The following is a 22466-nucleotide window of genomic DNA, read 5'->3' as shown; positions in this document are numbered from 1 at the left end:
TGAATGGATAAAGAAGATGTGGTATATATACACAAAGGATTATTACCGAGCCATGAAAAAGAATGAAATCTTGCCTTTGGAAAAAAAATGGATGGATCTACAGAATATAACACTAAGTGAAATCAGTCCGAGACAGATACCATATGATTTTACTTATGTGAAATTTAAGAAGCAAAACAAAACAAAGGAAAAATGAAAGAAACAACCCCCAAACCGGATTCTTAACTATAGAAAACTGGTGGTTACCAGAGGGGAGGTAGGTGGGTGGATGGGTGATATACGTGAAGGAGATCAGAGTATATTATCAAGACGAGCACTGAGTAATCTCTAAAATTGCTGAATCACTATAATGCACACTGGAGCCTGTATGACAGTATATGTTAACTATACTGGAATTAAAATTAAAAAAGAAAAAAAAGCTTTTGATATTGGGGGGAAAAAGATGGCTACTACAAGGAACTCAGAAACTAAAGGAAGCTTTTAACTTTAAAGGAAGCAGATAACTTTGAATGCTCACAGGGTCATGTGTTGCACATCTGAATGTTACCTGTCCTCTAATTCAGAGGAAAAGACTGAGAAAGGCTGTACTATAAGTGCAAAAGCTCATTATTGACTAACAGTCTGCAGGAAGGACAAAGAAATCAAGCAACAAATGGGATGTTCTTTTTTTTTTTAATGTTTATTTATTTTGAGAAAAAGTGCATGTGCATGCGGGGGGGGGGAGGGGAGCAGAGAAAGAGAGAGAGACAGAGAGAGAGCGATCGAGCGAGCAAGAGAGAAACCCAAGCAGGCTCCCCTCTGTCAGCTTGGAGCCCAATAGGGGCTCAAACTCACGAATCCATGAGATCATGACCTGAGCAGAAATCAAGTCAGAAGTTTAACTGAGCCCCCAGGTGCCCACCCTTTTTTCTTTTTAATCATGATTAAATTTAATTATGATATCCTCAGTGTCTTTCTCCATTTTACAGTTATCTCTGATTTATTAAGTGGCATTTATCTGAAGTGACAGCATCCTGTCACATGGACAGACAGTGCTAAAGAAGCAGTGGCAAATTACCCTCTCCAATTCTCATCACTGACCCCCAGAATCCTTATCACTCCCATCACTTGAGATCTTAGCATTTTCAAGTTAACTCATTTTGCACTGATATCATGAGGATAGTTGCACCTCATCAATAGAAAAACCCTAATTTTGATATAAATTTATTTTCATTTCACAACGTTAAGTGGGATCCAACTGACGCAACTCATTTACTATGATGACTTCAAGGAGGCAAATGTGCGCCTGCTATTACAGTCTCTTACATTTCATTCTTTCTCCTTAAGAACTTCAAGTTCTAATAAACCCGCCTTTCCCAAGTTATATTGCATTACTCCTCCTTCCGTGGCTTTCAGGCAGTTAAGTCATCATCTCCTGAATAGAAAAGCTGCTCAGAGATCTGCTTACTCCCTTCCTGCTCCTCACAAGGCTCTTCCTCTTCCTCCCTTTTCTATTCACCTTAATTTACACTTCCTTCTTCAGGAGGTCTTCCCTGGCCACTCTAACTCACTGTAAGTAAGCGCTTTGTCCTTGGAATTTCCAGTAGCATAAAACGTCTGCACATCTCATTTACACACAACTCCTGTGCCATCTATTACTTTCTCCCAATGTCCTTTAATTTTTCATTGCCTACATGTCTGCTCTAAGTTAACTGTAAGCAGAACCCATGTGTTACATTTTTCTATGTCCCACAGGACATTATGCATAACGTGAACACTCAATAAATAATCATGGGAATTGATGATCCCCCAAAGCTCAAGAACTGCCCTCCCTCATTTTCTTTTGGCAATATTATTTTTACTTATCTTTTTTGGAAATTACAAGCATGGATAGTTGAGTTATAGATAACACATTACAATTAATTACACTAAACATGAAGCAGAAAAGAGAATAGACGGAGCTGTGTTGGAATCTATTTCTGAAACGCTCATTTCAGAAAATGCAAAGAAAGGTTAACATCATAGGTGAAAGAGGAGAATGAAAGTAAAACCAATGGGGATAAAGTATTAGTAACCTGAACGTTTTTTTCATTTGTCACAAATACTCTTCCTTTTCTTATTTCACATACTTGGTAGATACATTAATTTATTCACACAGACACAAGCTACAAATATACTACAGAAAAGAAAACAGGCTTTTTTAAACATCCACTTGTTTTGTTCTTTAAGTGCATTATAAGTGACATTACACACATATAAACATTAAATAGAGGAGAGCATGAAAAACAGTATTAAATATTATTTGACTGTTTAAAACAATTCCACACAGCTTTCAATAAACTCATCTTTTTCAGTTAAAGACACATGAGTAAAAACTATAGTTCTTAATCTTGTCTTAGTATTTTCTAAAGCTATGGCATCTTAAGGCATTTTCTGGGTATATAAAAGTACCTGTAGAATATGTGAATTGCAGGAACTTCATGCAGACTGATCTTTCTTTGCCTTTGAAAACTAATTGGTAACAACAACAAAAAAAATCAATCCATCTTTTTATGTGTTTACTATGCTGGTTTAAGATTATTTCTATACTTTTGTGTTATTATGAACCCAACTACACGGGTTCAAAACACAGTCTTTGAAAAATAAAAGTTCTAATCCCCAAAGGTACAAAAGAAATTTGTAATATTCATTTGATCACCCTAAACAATATTAGACTTAATGAACAGTTTCTTTCTAACGAGCCAATTTTTATTAGCATTTTTGTATTGAGTATTTTATAGTTCTATTTTTCATTGAAATGATCTATTCATCATGGGCCATGTGTTTCAAACTCTGTTAAGTGATGGACTCCTGTATCTATATCGTATCTTCATCCCCTTGGACCTTGCAAGAAAACAGGCATGCAGAAACACAAAATTATCAGTTACTTTTTCTGAATAGTTTTATAATCAAAATTTGATGATTTAACAGTTTTTCATAGAACACCCAAGAAAAAAATAAACCAGAATCTTAGTCATTCTAGCATTTTCTCTGATCTAACCAGACCACAATTACACTATTTATCACGCACAAATAATTAATATTTGAAGTAATTCTTGCATTCTTGTACCTTAAATACAGGGGGTCAAAGAAGCTATTAGGGTAATTTAAGAAACTCATAAACTTTAAGCTTTCAATAAGCCACAACTAAATAAAAAATTCTCCTAACTATACTTCTCTGGTAATAGTTTAATAGGATTAAGCAAAGAACAGCAGTTTATTGAAAGAAAAAGGCAAAAGAAGAAAGCCCTGACTCATCAGTCTTGTCTCAGAATTTCTACCACACTAGAGGATACAAAACTGGTGACTTTTATACTAAGGTTTTTTTCCTCTCTGGATAGTTTCCAGGACCTAGCTGCAAATACTTTTGTCACTTAAATGGAAACATATATCCTTTCTACACAGCAATTCTCTACATGATCATGGAAAAGAGTGTTAATAAATCTAGTTCCCTTGACAAATACTGGCAAGGAAATAGGATAAAAAATTCTTGGTGGAAATTCACGAAGTTATTTTAAAATGAAAGTTGGATTTTTACATCCAACAATAATCTTTACAAAAGCTTTTTATATTATAAATTATTCCCTCGATTAATTTTTTGAGTGCACATATAGAAGCAAAACAAAGAGGCCCATTATCTTTAAGACAATAAGAAATAACTATAATGATCTACATATGATGACATGAGAAAAAACTGCCACCTTCTGTGATTTTGCAAGAGAAAGACTATGCTTTGAAAAACAATATGCAATGACAACACTAAGTTTCCATAAAAAGATGATGACTGATGGTACAGACTGTGTGGGAAAAACATCGGGCTAAAAACTCCCAGCAATGCTTCTTTTGGATGCTTATATGAGTCACTTGACAGAGCAGTTTTGGATTTTAAAAAAGGGGTATAAAATAATTTAATAAAGATTTCAGAATTATGTGGTTGGGGATATGACCTCCTATTGTAAATGCTAGACACTGTTGATGATAAAGCTATACAATATAATCATGAATACACACACACACACCCACACCTTCCAGACATATGAAAAAAGCCAATGTGCTGTCATTAAAGTTATAAGAAAAGATATTTGTGGCTTGGAGTTAAATTCCTGCAAAAGTGCTGTATACCACACAGCTCAGACCAAAATGAAGATAATGTGCACCAGAAAACTGATACATGATCAAAAGAGGGCTTTGGTAACAAAAAGCAAGTAAAGGGATCCTTCTAACAAGGAACAAGAAGTCCAACAGGGCATGGTTAAGTGTCTGGGGGACCAATTTGGTAGGAAGGCCTGGCATTAAAGCTGTTTTTCAGAACCTTGTAAAAGGTTCCTCAGGGTTTTTTTTCTCCCATTTTTGCACCCCTTAAAAACAAATATACCGTATTTTATTGTTATTGTTGTGATGCAGGAAAGATAACTGAGTAAAAATGCCCTAAGTACATGTGGGTCCTCCTCCATCTCAAAGCTTAAATACTTTGGTGTTTATATAATTGAGAAGTTCAAGAAATGTCCGCATATATGTCATGTTTCAAGGTTCTATTTCTTGACGTGAGTGGTGGCTACACAAGCATGTCTACTCCTGTAGGTGCTTTATGTATCAATAAAAGTCTTAAAAAATGGGTGTGGGTAGTTTAAGGGCAAATATTTGTCACGTATTAACATTAGTGTTGGTGAGATATAATTAAGTTCTATGCTACTTAGAGCACCCTAAAATAAAATATAAGACAACTGGAAAGAGAATAAAAATCTGTCCAACTTTTGCTGACTCAAGACACAGGTATGAGGAAGAATGGATCAATAACATAACCCCAGAACTTCATGTATGAGAAAGTCGAGGACTCTACTGAGAGAAAAAAGGTGATGGAGAACAAAGAGGTATCCAAAAATCCTCTTTCCCAACTACCACTGAATTCTGCCCAATTCCTTCATTCCCTCACAATGTCCACCCTTACCCCTCCCCACCACTTAGTCTCCAGGTATCAACACTGGCCGCCCCTCACCTGCAGAAGCCCATGAGATACCTCAGTCTTCCTTGACTCCAGGCTCCCACTCCATCACCTGTGACCTTGATTTCCTGCCTACTCTTGAAGTGTCTTGTACTTACTGATCAAGTCCTCAAAGACAATCTAACACCAAATCTCTCTACTCTGATGCTAGGAGGGAATTGGGGGTAAGTTCCCAATTAAGTTCCTAGAAATGAGATTCATATTTCTGAACACACTGGAATTTTCAATGTATTCTCAAAGTATAGTACCATAAAAAATTGTAGTTGTGTTCTCTACTTCTCATTTGTTATGGGAGAGGGTTGAGGGGGGGAGCTTTTTTGGTATGCCTTACAACCTTGACCAACTTTTACAAAAGTCAATGGAAAAAAAGGATCTGTACCTAAAACTATCCTTCTGAAACACAACAATTTTATTCTTGAGTGCTCTATTCAAAACACTTTAGTCAATGGTAGAGAAATACAGAAATCTTAAGAAAAGTTCCTTTAGCTATATTAATTTAGAATATTACTTAGCTTTAACTTTGCTGTTTTGCTCCAGGTAGAGCTGCTTAAAATGTGAAATAATCAAATGCACAAATTATAGTGCTGAAAGTTTCTGTGCATGTATCACTTTGAATCAATTTTACATAAAATAAGTTTTTAAACAGTGTAAGAGTGTCATACAAGCTGACATCTTTAAAAGGAAAAGCTGCTGACAGAAAGTAGAACTAGTACTTAACACATACCACTGTGCACAACTACAGTTCTGTATATAAATTGATATTAACAATTTCTAGTTAAGCCTACATCAATTAGAAGTTACACATAAAAACAAAAACAAATTCTTGATAAAATTACTAATTTTACTAATTACTAATTTACTAATCAAATAAAATTACTTTCTTTGATTTCGGGGAAATTTTGTTGTGAGGTCAAGAAAAGTACTGTTTACGGATATTTCCTAACTTCAAATAGCTACGTATGCTGCTTCTAACATCTTCAAGAGGACGTGGTTTAGGTGGTGGGAAAGGGGAACATGGAAGGGTTTTTACCTTTAACTTTGAATATTCCACTGAAAGATTTTCTTAATGTTTTTAATGTTTGAGAGAGAATGAGTGAGGACAAGCAGGGGAGGGGCAGCGAGAGAGGGAGACAGAGGATCCGAAGTAGGCTCTGCAACTGACAGCACACATCATGAGACCATGACGGGAGCCAGAGTCGGATGCTCAACCAACTGAGCCACCCAGGCACCCCTAGCTTTAATTATTTCCCTATTGTTTGAATTCTTCTTGTTTCCAAAGAGTATGTACTTTTAGTAATTAGTGAAAACACTTAATCGGAGTTGTGAGAGTTGGGAGGACACAAACACAACACAACTGTATTATTAAAAACATTTTCAGGATGAAACATACCACACGCTCTTCTATAATGAAACAATTTATGTAAGAATAGATTTATTTAAAATGTATTCAGGTTTTCTGCTAAAATCACAGTCAAGGACAAAACTTTATGCTAGGCAGGGAAAAGCAGAAGAGTGAAAACTCTTGGGGTGGCAGGGCCAGGGGAGGTGTGGCTGTAATTTCTCTGCAATCTCTAGTGCATCTCAAAACCATTCCTTAGATCCTTTTCTGCTTTTCAAGTATCTTACATCAGCAGCTCTCCAGTCTCTGTCTCCAGACCAGCAGTATCAGCAAACCTGTTCAACTGCACACTCAACAGGCCCCACTCCAGACCTACTGCATCAGAAACTCTGGGAAGGGGGTGGGGGGGCAGGGTGGGGTGGGGTGAGGGACAACAATCTGTGCTTTAACAGCAGAGTTGATTCTGAGTTTGAGAAGCACCATGTGCAAGTACATTGGACAACGTAACACATTCTTATAGTTACTTCAGTTTCACAACACAAACTCAGTAATTATCACTTGATTTATACACTCCTGGATTGCTTCAGGCTAATTTCATATGCAAAGTATTAAATACTAAAAAATAGAAATCTGAGGGAAGAGGAAGGACAGCACAAACATGAAATACATAATGCTCAAGAGAAAAATTTTAAGATATATTTGTGGTTCAGGTCCCTGTTAAAAGATCAAGCATGGGCACTTAATATATGCCCAACATTCTGCAGAGCACTACACAAGTAGAAATTTAGCTAATAAAGAAAAACATGACATAGTTTCCATGGCTTGAGTTACCATCTATCTACACTAAAGGTTCTCAGTCAAGGCTACTAATGTCTCCTGGGGGCTCTTTCATCTTATTCTTCCTCACTTACCTGTCTCCCAAAATCATGGCCCAAATGGTTGATGTTACTGTTAAGAAAGTATCATATACTTCCGGTGTACGAAACAGATGGAAGGTTACAAATTACTGACCTTTACCAGACAGATCTCTCCTAATCTTCTACTTGCAGGATATTTCCACTTGGGAGACCAGATATGAACCTCAAATTCAATGTACCTAAAATTGACCTCATTATTCTGTCCCTGCCCATACCCTCACTCCTTTTCCTTCCTTTGCTCAGTAAATTTAACACAAAGATAGCTAAGCCAAAAACTACCATCTTTGACATACCCATCACTTACCACCCCATAGCCAATCACCAAGGCAGTTCATCTTACTTCCAAAGTAGCTTCAGAACCCATCCATCCTGTTTGCCACTATCCTGGCCCAGGCCTCTAGTGCCTCTCCTCTGGATTGGTGATTCATATTCCTGCCCCATTAACCCTGCCTCTCGTCTCGTTGCTCCTTCCAGAAAGAACGTATTCTCCAAACAGTAAATCTGGTTATGTCACTCCACTGTTTAAAATCCTTCCAAGGCTTCCTGCTGCCTTAAGGAAAAACATGAAATTACAACATCCTTCATCATCTGATCTCTCTCTCCAGCTGTAAATCTCACATCACCACTCACAACTCTGGCTATACTGAATACAGTTAGTTGATGAAACGCAGGATTCTTTCTTTCTTCACCTCCTATGATATGATGTAACCTTTAACTATTATTAAACTTTCTTCGTTTCTATTTACCCTTCACAATCCAGTCACAACGTCACTTCTCTCATAAAGCTATCTCTCACCTCCACTTATGTTATATCCAACAGTACCCTGCAAGTACAATACTTACCATCCTGTACAGAAACCATGTGTCTCCTCTAGATTTCAAGCTTTACCGAGAAGACAAACCATGCCTATGTCATTCATAATTAGCACCAGGCAGCAGTATAGCATGAAATTAAAAGCATGGGCTCTGGAATCAGACAGACCTAAAATGTGTCAAAAGCAGTGAGAGTTTGGACCGTTTCTTAAATTCAATCTCCCTAGGTTTCCTTACCTATAAAATGTATAACTACTTTACAAGGATTATAAGTGATATGTGAAGTATTTGTTAGCATAGTGTTGGTACACAGAAATATTAGCTATTATTATTACTTCATATGGCAACTATCAAGGGAGATGTATGCTGAATGAATACAATATTCACAAATTATTAAAAACATGTATTTATTAATGCTAAGCTCATATAACTCATTATATTTCCAAGTAAAGTTTATATTCTATAAGGAGGCTTTAGTTTAATTCATGTCCACGGCACCGAAGTTTTCTTACAGCTAATATTAGGTTGAATTATAGAGCAGAATGTTCAAAGAGAATCACCTGTGCCTCACTTTCAGGAACAATTTGTTTGTTAAGTCGAATCTGCTCCAAACCAGGGCTCTCTAAAGAATTTGGGGAAGTGTTACCAATCGGGGCAGTTACATTATACCTTGCTGACTGATAAAAGCTGTAGTATTCAAGTCTGTTCTCCCCTGAGTTTTCTGGTGCCTTTACTTTTTGTTTAACTTGAACAACTTTGTAGATCAAAAAAATGATTAAAACACAAGCTAAGATGAAAAATGCTAGCAAAATGTCAAAAGCCTCATTCAACTTTTCAATTTCTTGTGCACAAATAAGAGATGTTCTCCCTGACACAGAAGCAGCATCAATCGGTAGAGCACTGTTTTTTCCCGAGTTCAAGTTAACAGAAGTAGTAAGCTGTATTTGCACAGGCAGCACTGCAGTAGCCTCTAATGGATTACCAAAGGTATTCTCTTGAAAGAATCTACTGGCAGGAGAAGTACGACTTCGTTCCCAGAGAGTAACACTCTCAGTATTTTCCAAATGTTTCTCATTTGTGGTTACTTTATGCCAGGCCATCATTAACGTTGTAGTCTTGTGATGAATATGAAGAGATTTTACAGCCCAAGCTCTGGATACATTTGTCGAAGATGTAACACAATTTGTAAACTCAGTCCATTTAATGGAGTGCAGTGCTCTGCCGCGCAGGGATAGGGGATTCTGACACGAGATGTTCAGCGTAATGGCTGAAGACGCTAGCCAGTCCCGAAGGCCCAAGAGTTTGCAGTTACATTCCCAAGGATTAGAATTTGCCTGCAGATGAGTCAGTGAAGACAATGGCTTAAGGACCCTTGGATGTAAGTCTGTAAGATTATTAAATGACAGATTAAGGATCTTCAGAGACGCTCCAATGTTTTCAAAAGTATCATTATCAATACTGATTATTCTGTTTCTATCTAACTTCAGGTAAATTAAATTCTTTAACAAGCTAAATGTGTCGGAATTTAAATTTTCTAAATTATTATGACTTAAGATCAAATGTTTAAGATTATTAATTCCACTAAACCCATCCCTAGTAACATTTTTAATTCTTGAATTTTTCAGGAGGAGATACTCCAAGTTGACAAGTCCTTTAAATGCAAAGGGCTGTATGGCTTCAATGTGGTTATGAGACAAAGAAAGTCTTTTAAGGCTTTTAAGTACTTCAAAAGCATTTGATGGTACTCTTGTTAAATTATTACCTCCTAGATACAAACAATCCAGGTTTCCAAGATGCTGAAAGCCTAAGTCTGATATCCTCAAAATTTTATTGTTTGATAAATCAAGTATCCGAAGAGCAATCATACCAACAAAGGTACCACGCCCCAGGACAGTGATGCGATTCCTTTGCAGATTTAAGTACTGAACTGAAACTAAGTCATTAAATACTCCTCTTGGAACAAAAGATATTTGATTAGACTGTAAATATAAATTACGAAGACTGGAAAGTCCCTCAAATATTCCAGGATCCAAGCGTTTCATAAAATTATTATTTAGATATAGAAAATATAGATGCCTCAAATGAACAAAGGCTTTTGGATATACATACACAATGCCAGAGTTATCCAAATACAATGCTACAAGAGAATGAAGTCCTTTTAAATCACTCTCATTTACATGAGATATATTGTTTCCACTCAGGTACAGAAAAACTGTACTTTCAGGAAAATTCTTAGGAATACTTGAAAGGCCTAAGTTACGGCAGTTAATCTGTCTCCCAGTGCAGAGCTGGCAAATGGACGAACATCCAAGAATCTCTTTATGGAATAATACTACAAGATAACAGGTAACAAGTAGAATAAGTCGTAGGCAAGGCAGAGAAAAATGTAATCCACACATAGCCCTGTTCTTGGTTTTTCTGTTCATATCAGAATTGGCTATAAAAAAAGAAGGTAAAACTTTAAATCATCAAAAAGTTCTCCAAATCAAAGTTTTACAATATTAAAAAGTCTGTATCTCGCTTATTTTTATTAACATCAGCCAATAATGCTAGGTATCATAAATCCTACTATGGTGATAGCATAAAATAATGAGTTTGGAGTGGGTTCTAGAATTAATACCTCCAGGCCATTAACCCACTGCTTGACAAAATGGTAATTCAAATTGAACGAACTGCAAAATGTTTGCTAAGCCAATTTAGAATATTATAATTAACAATAACAAAAATAACAAATGATGACGTAAGGATAATGGTCTTTGAAAAGAATTTGTCCCTTTTCAAATTAAGGTAATATCAATTAAATAACATTATAATTTACGAAAATACAAATTCATTACAAAACAACAAAACTACAGCTTTTCACAAAATCAAATTACTTTTCGTTTCAGCTAAAAGTTCATATTTAAATAAATAATCTTACCAAGAACAGGAAATTCATATTATTGACACCCGGCTGATTCAAGTAAAGGTTTGCTTTCTAAATCTGAAGAGCGACATTTCTAAGCTCCATCTCTTTCTGTGGCACTGTTGACCTCCCCCCACTCCACTTTTTTTTTTTTTTTTAAGTCACAGTTTGCTCAGGAAACACCACTCTTCACATGGGTTCCTCCAGAGTCAGTGAGTAAAACAAGTTACCATGGATACAGGAAACTGAGAGACAGGAAGTAATTTTATCTATGTTTCAAAGGTATTGTTGAAAGAAAATCTCAGGAACTTATTTTTTTCAGAAACCATTAATTTGAGATTTACTAATGCACATACCTAAACATCTTAGAATTTAAAAAATGTTTTTTAAAAGGATATCTGAAAATTGTAAATATTCAAAATGAACAAACTTCAGACATCAGCAACAGATAGCTACTGAGTAGGAAAAGTGAGTTAAGATGTAAACAGACTAACATAATTTTTGTGAATTTAGCATAAAATATTTACATTGTTTTGAATACATATTACAGACTTCAACTTTTATTCCTTTAAAAAAAAAACAGGTAGCAAAAACAATTAAGCAATTTAGAATGGTGAACACAAATGTCCTTACACTAACCTCTGTGCTCTTCCTTTTTAATTTTTCAAAGAGATTTTTGGGTATAAAAAATACTGAATACCACCAACTAGCATCTTACGTTATTAAGGTATATGCCTTGCATTGAAAAATGATATAAAGTTGCATACCAAATTACTGGCAAAGATTACCTGTGGCAAGAAAAGTTGGGGAAAGTAAAAGAAGCCGTTTAATGACTTTTCAACTACAGACACACACACACACACACACACACACACACACACACACACACACACACACCCCTGAAATAGTGTGAATCTTTTACAGTAAAAATCTATGTATACTGTAATATTTTAAGGTAATGATTTAAAGAATTAACTATAGGAGCACCTCGGTGGCTCAGTCAGTTCAGTGTACGACTTCAGCTCAGGTCATGATCTTGCTGTTTGTGAGTTGGAGCCCTGGGTTCGGCTCTGTGCTGACAGCTTACAGCCTGAAGCCTGCTTCAGATTTTGTTTCCCTCTCTCTCTGCCCATCCCCGGTTTGCACTCTCTCTTTCTTTCTCTCTCTCTCTCAAAAATAAATAAACATTTAAAAAAATTAAATATAAAGAATTAAGTATAAATTGTTTATATTATTTGTTTAGTCACTAATTTTCCATAAAGCTCGCTGTTTAGATTTTCTAATTCTGTCATTAATATTACCAATGCTCTGACAATACAGTTCAAAAATCAGTAGTAATAGTAATAGTAATAGTAGTAGTAGTAAAAAGAAGGCACAAATAACTCCCTTTTGATACTAGACCATTTTTCAGATCAAGACAATTACTTCATATAATAATATGAATTATTTCCATATTAAATATATACCTAATAGTGTGGATAGATAGATAGATAGTATATACTATAATAGGGAATATAAATATATACTATAATAGGGAAAGACAGGATAAAATAGGCAGAGAGGGAAAGGTTAGGACCTGAGGTCCCTGGGTGGGGAAAAACACATATTTTGGAACAATGCTGGGAGCGGTTTACCACAGCAAACCCCTAAGGGTATAAGGTCCCTCTTAAGAATATAACCTGGTCCCCTCAGGTTCCCCTCAGGAATTTGACAATAAAAATACCTAGCTAAACCATAAAACTTACGTTATACATGGGACAATATGACCAGTCTAACTCCTTACACAATGGAGCCGAGCCAATCAGGAATGGACATCCCAGCGCCTAGAGTTATCCAGCTAGCACGGACAGAATCTGAGAATGAACGAGGTGGAAGAAAATGGGGTGCTGACCAGAACCTTATAAAACAAGGGCCCTTGCCTGTAGATGTGGGTTATTCACCTTTGAATGTCCCCTCCCTGTAGAGAGAACTTTCCTATTATTCTTCCTTTCTGAGCTTATACTCTAATAAACTTTTGCCTGCTGCTCATCTTGTGTCCACCTCTTCATTCTTTGAAGTGACAAAACAACGGACGCCGGGGATTGAGGTAAAAAATCCTGTAACAATACTGGGTAACAGATTTTTTCTCAAAATGATTTACATTTCTCACAACTATCTTTTGTGGCTGGCTATTGTTATTGCTATTGAGTGGATAAAGCAATTAGAAAACCACCACCAAAAATTCCAAATGACAGAGAGATGACACGAATTAGAGGTAAAGATGGAATAAGAGCTAGATTTCTCAAGTCTGCTTCGTGTTTCGTATTTTCCAAAACACACAAAGTACAATGAGGTACATCTATCTCATGGAGTTTTCAATTGCGTCATATAACTTAAAGAGTTAGGATGGGATTCAGGACACCCTACCCCAAAATACAGCACCCTGACATACTGAATATTCTAAACTGAAGGAGTATGAGAAAAAGGGAGAAGCAAGAAGGACTCTCTGTGACCTTCCCTACACCCAGTCACACCCCATTATCATCTGTCCTTCACTCTTGGATGAGGTCATGAAAACTTCATGTGAGAGGTGCCCTCCACTATGGTGGGAGAAAAGGAGCATCCTTATCTCCAAAGACAAAGAGAACTGTGAGAAGAATCCAAACAAACAGGCCTTGCAAAATTTCCAGTTTGCTACACTTACTTCATACTCGGTGCCCTATCATTATCTTTCCACAACTTTCCACTCTGCATCAAATCTAGCATAAAAACACATAGGTTTAACAAATCCCTCGGGATCTTCATTTCCTTTTGAAGGCTTCCGTGTCATGAAAAACTTAAATTTGTATGCTTTTCTCCTGTTATCTTGTCTTTGTCAGTTTAATTTTCAAATGCAGCCACAGAGTATGAGACAATGGAGGAAAACTTTTTCCTCTCCTACAGTTTGGAAGAAGTCAGAGAAATGGTCCATCAACAACAAAGAAAAATTTAGAGGAAAAATTACAAGGTAATAAGATCAGAACATTAATTAATTTTTGTCCTCCATTCCAGAAATATCCAAAGCAGACAAAACTATTTATTCTTATTAGGTCTTAGAAATAAAATGCAAATTACACCCTAAATAAAAGTGACAAAATAAAATACATTTTGTATTTCTCATATTGCACAAACTGAGGTAAACTTAAAGTGACTACAACCAACAATAACTCTAAACAATACATCATAGGTCTCAGGATGATATCCAGCAAAAATCTAATATCCAGAAAAACAAAGTTTAGCCTTTCTGTTCATAGGGGCTGCAGCTGTTAGAAACAAGTGATCACACCTACAGAAGAACACAGAAATCAAAACCTCACAAAAGGGTGATAGAGTAACAGAATTCAGAGACCTCCTCATCTTACTTGGTATTGAGCACATCACTAATTAATGGCAAAACTGGCCACTAAAGTTTTAGATTAGAACTCAACTTTCCCAGCTTCCCACTGCACTTATTGGAAGGTATATTTCCCCCTGCTTTAATTAGTATTATTTCACAGCCAATTCATATTGTTAAGGTAATTTAAAATCTTCTCATTAGCTGTCAATCCTCTGGTGAAATCTTCATATCATCTCCAAGGGATAATAATCCTCCCCAATTTGAACTGCGACATTTGATTTTGCTCTAGAATAATACATCAAAATGGGTCCTCATATTCCTTTTCTGATTCCTAGTGATTTTCATTAGAACTATTGCTGAACAGGACACTCAGCCTCCTAAAAGGGCTTCCTCCTTTTTCCCCCAGGAAATTGACTCAATGAATGATTTTTCCTCTCACACCTCTTGTAGAACCTTCATTAATACTGCCTTCAAATAACCTCCTACTTCAGGTATCAGTACAAATCTATTTTCTTTTCCATTTAGAAATTTCATTACAAGTACAAGAAAGCATAAATAAAAGAACAATTATTCTATTACCATCTTTCCAATATATAACCACCTATGTTATGTAGCTACTGATCTTACAGATCTTAAAAGTTCTGGTCTTATAGATCGTATAGATCTTAAAAGTTACTGCTTTGGTGACAGATTAAATGAGGATGCTGAGAGGTAATGTTATCAAAGACAATTTCCAAGTTTCTGACATGAGTAACTGGGTGTTCAGAAGTGTCCAATATTGAGCAGAGCACAGTGAACTGGTTACATTATCCCCATCAAATACATCCAATTCAGTAAATTACTGAAAGCCCACTAATGTGTCAAACATTGTGCTAGATTATAAGGGTACTAAAGATAAACAACATCTGGTCCCTGATCTGAAGGAGCTCAAAGGGGTCCTATAAGACAATGAATGTTCAGTTGACATACTCATTACAATAATACCATGTAGGCTATTCTGTAAGCAAGTACCCTATGTCTGGTGTTAAGCAGAGGAAAAAAAAACAAAACAGTAACAACAAAAACGTGTACACCATTATCATCACCATAGGCAGAATTGATTTACTGAGTATATACCACTTCCTAGGCATTGGTCTAAGTATTTTACATGTATTAGGTCACTTAACACACAAAACAATCCAACAGTTTAGCTCTATTTTATAGATTAGGATAGAAATGTGTTAAATACCTTGTTCAAGGTCACACAGTGAATCCAAAAGCCAGGATTCACATCCACCCAGTGTGGTCCCAGGGCCTGGACCTTAAGCCTTTCACTGTATGTTCTCACTCAACACATGGGCCTAACCTCCAAAAAGCCCAGGAGGTGAGATATGTAAAATGCAAGCATAGAAGCAGAGCAAGCGCTACACAACAATGAATGTATGATTCAGTAAAAACATTTCAAGAAGGCAGAAATCACCTGTAGGCAGAGAAAGTGGAAAGAGTTTCACAAATAAAAAAAATGGAAGACAAATAAAGAATGTCAAAGGATGGCAAAGATTTCAGGTAAAGCAACCAAACTGGAGCCCTTTTACCACCTATAATTCTACCCTCTTTCTCTAGTTTCCCTTCAACCTATAGCCTCTACTCTAAACCTTTTTCCATGACTTGTAATAAATATGGGGGTTTAAGGGCTCCATCACCAGTGAGTGCTAACTGAAGTAGCACATGCTGCTGTCTGGCTGCACATTCAATGATTATTGTAAATGTCTGGCAAATACAAACTGAGGATCAACTCTATACAACCACTGCATAAAGATGGGCCAATGAAAGCTTCTTCCTGGGCTGAAAGCCTGCCAATTTCTGAAAGGTGAAATGGAGGCAACAGCAATGACGAATGAACAAGAAAAATGAAGAGTGTCGGCAGGCATCACATGGAAACAATATGAATGGGAGAAAGCCTCACAGTAAATGATGGACAGCGTCAGGAAAGCCTAAATTGCTACCTTCACACACTTGGTCAAAGTGACTGATAGTAATAAAATTAGTATTAGCAGTATTAATAGATAAGATTAGAGCAATGATTGAAAGACTAATATTTCACCACTTACCATTTAACACTCCTATGCCTTCAATATTTTAATGGGCATGGTATATACAATGTCCAATTTAGCCTCCAAATAACCCAGAGCTGCTGGTTAGTACTACTGCCTCACAGGAGACATGAAAAAAATTAAGAACCAGAAAGCGAAAATGGGTCCGACATCACATCAACAGTAGGTGGAGCAAACACCTAACCCAAATTTAGCTTTGCTCTCCATCACACCATGTCTTTTTCTCTCTGAAACTGCTGTATGGAGTGAAAGCAGTTCAAGGAAAGGATCTGCCAAAGTACGATGCTCCTCAAGCGACAGAGGTATACTGGCTGCACAAGAAACACCAGGAAGTACACAGGACTCGGGACTGTACTCCTTTTGTCCCCTTGCTGGAGCTAGCTGCTCTGGGACAATTATTTTCCTTTACGGCTTCAGCCACTTTGAGGGCGTGCACCCAATAGCTCATTCTCATTCACAAACTTCTCTTAATCTCATTCTAAAACAGTTTGAGATCCTGCACCTTTAGAGTCCTCTTATTTGACTATAGTTTGGTCTCTTGCGCGAGATGTTTAAAATAAGTTTACTGCTATACAATGGTTGCTGATCAGTTAAGAGTATTGAGTGTGAGATGAGGGCCACCTTATGAAACCGGTTTGTCAGAAACCTTTAATTTGTAGACAGGGCACTGGTCGTAGATACAGAAGATATGGAGAGTGTAGTCCCATATTCACAAGCATTCAAGAGCTTTCCCTAGTAGTTAGGACAGGAGACAGAAGACACAAGGAGTCGTTCTAAGGTGCAAGGGTACACTGACCAGTATGCCCACCAGCACCCTCAAGGTGCAGTGGCACCTATCACCACTGCACAGCAGGGTGCTCCAGCACATAATCAGAATTTTAAAAATACTGCTGAATGTTTGTTTTATCAGTACCGCAGGCTTTATATCAGTAAAGGAAGGTGGGGCATTTTAGTTCTGCTACGTTTTAAAAGTAAAGTGGATTTTTACTGGAAACAAAAACCAAAATGGACTATTTCCATTCAAATTCTAAGGTAAGGGGACAAAAACACTTCAAAATACTTTACAAAGAGTTGACATTTTGGGGGTAAGAAGGGAGGGACAAAGGGATTTCGAAGCACTGACAGAAAAACAAATTCACGTTCAGCTTTAAAAAAGAAGTTTTTAAAAGGATTATAACCCTTCAACAATAACAACAAAATCAGCAAGCCCAGGAATAAGTCATTTACCTCTTTTTTTCTCAAAACTGCTTTGTATACAGATAAAGGCAGTGAACCTGTGATTATGGCATCCATCGTTCATCTTCCTAAACCACCTTGTCTACATCCTCCAACTTCTGCTAGATTACAACTAACAAAATTCAGTTTATGAATATTAATCAGCTCAAAAGTAGATATCTTATTCAATTTATGTCTGCAAAGAAGACCAGCCTATAAATTCACAGCAAGACCCCAAAAAATACATATGCACAGCCTAGTCGAATGACAAAATCATTAAAAGCTGCATCACAGAGGGGTTTTCCCAGATGAAATGATCATAACCAGTCATTACTACAAACTATACTGGATTGCATACAAAGGAAAACATTCATAAGCCAAAGATTATTTTTTGAAAAGCCAAGGGTATATATCCCATTTGTAAACCATATAGTCAAAGGGAAGACAGGGAGTAGAACCTCACCAGGCAAGGTCCTGAAATTCCCAAGTACTCTTACACATGTTTTATTTTCCTTATCTAACAATGAGAGAGAAGTAAAGAGTCACCATTCGATACATCCTATAACGATTGCTCATTTTATGTTCGACTCTGACAATATAAAATTTCTAAACAACTTTCCCAGTGACACCTTACTGCCCTTTGCACAAACTTCTATATATTGAGATAATACACACTACATTAGAAATCAGTTCAAGCAAATCTTGACGAAAAAATTAATAACAGGAGCAACCATCACTCGCACACACACACAAAATGAAAACCCTACACTTTAAGTTCCACAAGGGTAAGGACTGCATCTGTTTTGCTCCTCACGGTAATCTCACCATCTAGCATTGCAGAGATGTTCAGTTAAATTTCATGGAAAGGGAGGGAGAATGATCATTCAACTCTAAGGGGTAGAGTTATCACTAAGGGTGCTTTCAGCCACTCTCACTCTAAACTTACTAGAATATGCACACCTGAAATACCACGACTTGATCATCTTATCAATTTCACACAAGAAGTAGAGGAAAAGTATGTTTCCCATCAATCTTCTCAAATTGGCCTCTCTTATCTGGACTGTAGAGTTTGATACAGAAACTTACAAAGCTTTTCTGTCGCAACAGAGACAATGTAACTTTAATTGGTAACTTGACTTCCCATAATAGCTCAACCTACTATCAGGAACCCATTTATAAAATCAAACCTATACAATGTATAGGAATCTGGTGTTTTAATTACCTATCACTCAAAATAAATACATAAATAAATAAGTAAAATTACCCATCACTCTAATCCAGCCCAATAGAATGAGCAATCCACTAGCAACTGAGATTTTGATTAATCAACTTTAGAAACAATCTTGAAGACTCTCATCTTTTTGAAATTGACACAGATAATTAGTATAAACAAACATGTCCACTAATAGCTTTTCATTTCAAAATTAACTAGCATTACAATGAAAACAATTAACGATGCACAAAGATTTTCAGCATTTATTTAATGTTTGTTAAATGGCTTAGAATTTAATTATACTCTTTGTATATCATATGCATATTTTAATTGTAGCACTACAGAACAGTATAAATTATCTTATTCATTATATAAACTGGTTTTCAGAGACTCACTTTTCCCAAGTGTTAGAATGAAACCTTAATTCCAAATCCCACAATCTCACACTACCTCTTTTCTGAATTTATAAAAACATATTCAATGCTCAAATGACTAATTTAAATGTTAAATATACATCCTTTTCAAAGTAAATACATCTAGATTCATTTTATACTCTTGGAAAGGGTATTGACAGGCAGATAACAAAATTTATATATACAATTAATTTAACACATTAAAATATTCCTAAGTAGTTCCATTCAAAGAACCCCTAATTTGCAACAACACAACAAATCTACAAATCTACAAACTTTCCTTTTTAAGTCTGCTAAATTAGGTGTGCTAACAGGGCAAAAGTGAAGAATGATCTATCTACCTCAAATAGTACTTTATACAGTGACCAAAAAGTATGCTACACTTCCTACCAGGACTGACAAACTGAGAAATCAAATTGGCTCAATTTTTCAGGCACAAACATTCTTTGGAAGTTCAGAAAAATGTATTTAGTTGGGAGAAAAAATGGCCCATGACTGTAGTCTAAGTATTACATTCATTCTTCATTCATTCAATAAACTTACTGTGTACCCCCTAAGGTGTTAAGCGTGGTGTTAAGAACAAAAGTTGATTAATACTCAGTGTATTAATCATGGGTTATTTTCTGTATGCTGATGGTTTGATGGATGCGATCTTGATGACCCTGGAAAGAATGCCCCTCCCAGGGCTAGCCAATTCCTAGAGATAGTAAATGACTGCCTTCCGACATACATTCCATATGCAAACCATCTGATCCAGAGCCCATACTCCACTACTTCTTTCATTAGGCTCTTACACTTAGAGCCACTATCCCCCTGCTCTAATCACCAAAGGGCCAGGTAACACACAAGTGGCAAAAGTGCCTATACCCTAGAGCCTACTGAAATTATTTAAACTAGCCCAGCCTAAACTTCCCATCCTAAACCTCCTCGCCCTCGCTTTCCCATTCCTTCCCACGGAAACCACAAGAAAGGTTCATGCCCACATTGTCCCCCGACTCCCTGTGCCTCCAGACCAACCTGGTGCTTCCCTGTGGTTCTGTGTGGTGTGGAGTGCATCCTCCCCTTGGGAACTGCTAAAGACAAACCATCTTTCAATGGCCATTTCCCCTGATCTGATGGCCTCGCCATATCTAAATAAAAATAAAACCTGCACTTTACTTAAAGCAATCAGGACCTACTAACGATGCACTCATATTTAGTAACGTCTCCTGAACCAATAAATGACTGAATAAGCAAAGCATGAATGCTGGCAACAAACAGGCAAGCAAACACTAGATCGCAATTTCAAGACCTGAATCCTAGCATTTTCAGCATATGACAAGTTGGGCAGGAGTGAAATGGATTTTTAAAAAATCCCCACATGACAATTAGTAGCTTATCTTTAACAGTATTGTTTAGCAATACTGTTAGATGGAAACTATTAACTGCATGATACATTGCAGAGAAGAAAAGTGAACGGTACCTTGCAGGCCTGTCTTTCTAGGATGTATGTTCTACTCTCCACCCAGCTCTGTCCCTAATACCCTCACCGCCCTTGCTCTAAGGCCTTGAGCTGGGGGGATGACAGAATCAAGACTGCAAAAGAATACAGGCTTCCTTATGGGATGAAAATGTTCTAAAACCAACTATGGTGATGGTTGCAAGACTCCGTGAAAAATTCTAAAAACGACCGAGTTGTACCCTTTATGTGGGTGAATTGTATGGTCTATGGATTACATGTCAATAAAGTTGTTACACCACCCCCCCCCCCCCCACACACACAGACACACGTTTCTAAGACATTTTTCTTGGGAAAGACAAAAAATTGAAAACTGATTTTCACTATAGAAAAGCTACTGAGATCTTAGGCCAACGATTTGCAAATAAAAGAAAATACTATAAAATATTAAAAAAATATATGACCTGGAAGTAAAAAAGAAAAACACATCCTATTTTAAGGGATGAAAATAAAATTCTATAAAGTTAAATACTCATTTAGAAATGCTCAGTTTAAGCCAAGTATAACTCAGGGTGAAGCAACATGTCTACAACTTAAAAACTGTAAACTGCCTTTAATTTAAATATGTTTAAACTATACCAAAATAGTACTCTTTGGAAACTGTTACCTTGATTCAACTAGCCTAACGTTTTAAAAGTCGTAAAATGACTTATCTTAGAAACCGTATTAAAGTTTTCTTAAATAATAATTAATGTTCAAGTGTAGATATTATATATACTATTTTTGAGATAAACAAGAATTACGGAGAGGTACCAAGTATCAAATCCAAGCAGATTTAGTAAATCTGATACTCAGAGGAGTATATTATAAAGGCAATTTCTCCCGGAAAGCAAGCTATCATACCTAAAAACCACGCAGCTTTGCCAATCTCTTTAATTATTCAACTAGCTTATGTTAAATATTCCCCATTGGTGACTTCCTTAAATCTAAAAATAAAAGTCAAAATTCTTGCAATACTTGCTCTCAAAGAACACTTACATCTGAAATGCTTAGAATCGCATTATAAAAATGTGTCTTTGAAGGTGGAAGATGAATTGCTATTTTAGAGAACACAGTCAAAGTGAAGTTTGATTATTCTCATCTCCAAGTAGTAGTTTTGTTTAATCTATGACTTTGGAAGAAATTTTTTTGGAAAATATTAAAGGAGATATATGTAAATAATGTTATGGTCATATAAAAATGAAATGAAGAAAATACTGCTTCTTCTACATATAAGTATGACCCTAAGAAAGGCAGGATATTCAAACCTGGAATTATTCCAGCTAAAGAAAGGAAGAGGGAAACAAAAATGACTCAAGACAACTGCACTGCATAAGTTTAAAAAAAAAAAAAAAAAAGATTGCACTATGTTAAGAAGGTGATCAAGACAGTAGAACAAGAATGTACACAGCAGATATCCTTAAGCTGGGGATAAGGCAGAGTACTATAAAACATCATCAAGCAGAAAGTAACATTCCTTAGAACATATGTCACTGATACACATTTTAAAAATGAATTAATGAACAGGAATACAGACACTCAATAGACCTGAAAATGTACTTAATTAAAAATGAGTGCACGTACACACAGAGACTTAGGCTTCTTGAACTCTTTCCTGCAGTAAATGGATGAATAGGTGAGAAAAGAAGAGACAAAGAAAGGAAAGAAATAAGAACAGCTAACCTCATCTATCCAAATAGTCTGAC

General features: G+C 36.4%; 1 protein-coding gene across 5 annotated transcripts in view; it reads right to left on the bottom strand.

The window, feature by feature from the left end:
- The window catches only part of IPO11 (importin 11), a 203759-nt gene that overhangs the window by 43913 nt on the left and 137380 nt on the right, over positions 1-22466 (bottom strand). Inside the window, exon 27 of one of the 5 annotated variants that reach the window (XM_015073804.3) lies at positions 9305-9473. The exons of 3 other annotated variants lie outside the window; for them this stretch is intronic. In XM_015073804.3, the coding sequence (XP_014929290.1) occupies positions 9452-9473 (22 nt within the window). In that variant the 3' untranslated portion in view covers positions 9305-9451. Of the gene's footprint in view, positions 1-9304; positions 9474-10391; positions 10527-22466 lie in introns of those variants that run through there. One more of the 5 variants, XM_053223352.1, reaches the window with a different exon arrangement.

The sequence above is a fragment of the Acinonyx jubatus genome, chromosome A1, assembly GCF_027475565.1.
Source record: "Acinonyx jubatus isolate Ajub_Pintada_27869175 chromosome A1, VMU_Ajub_asm_v1.0, whole genome shotgun sequence".
NCBI lineage: Eukaryota > Metazoa > Chordata > Mammalia > Carnivora > Felidae > Acinonyx > Acinonyx jubatus.
This window is presented reverse-complemented; position numbering and strand designations above follow the sequence as displayed.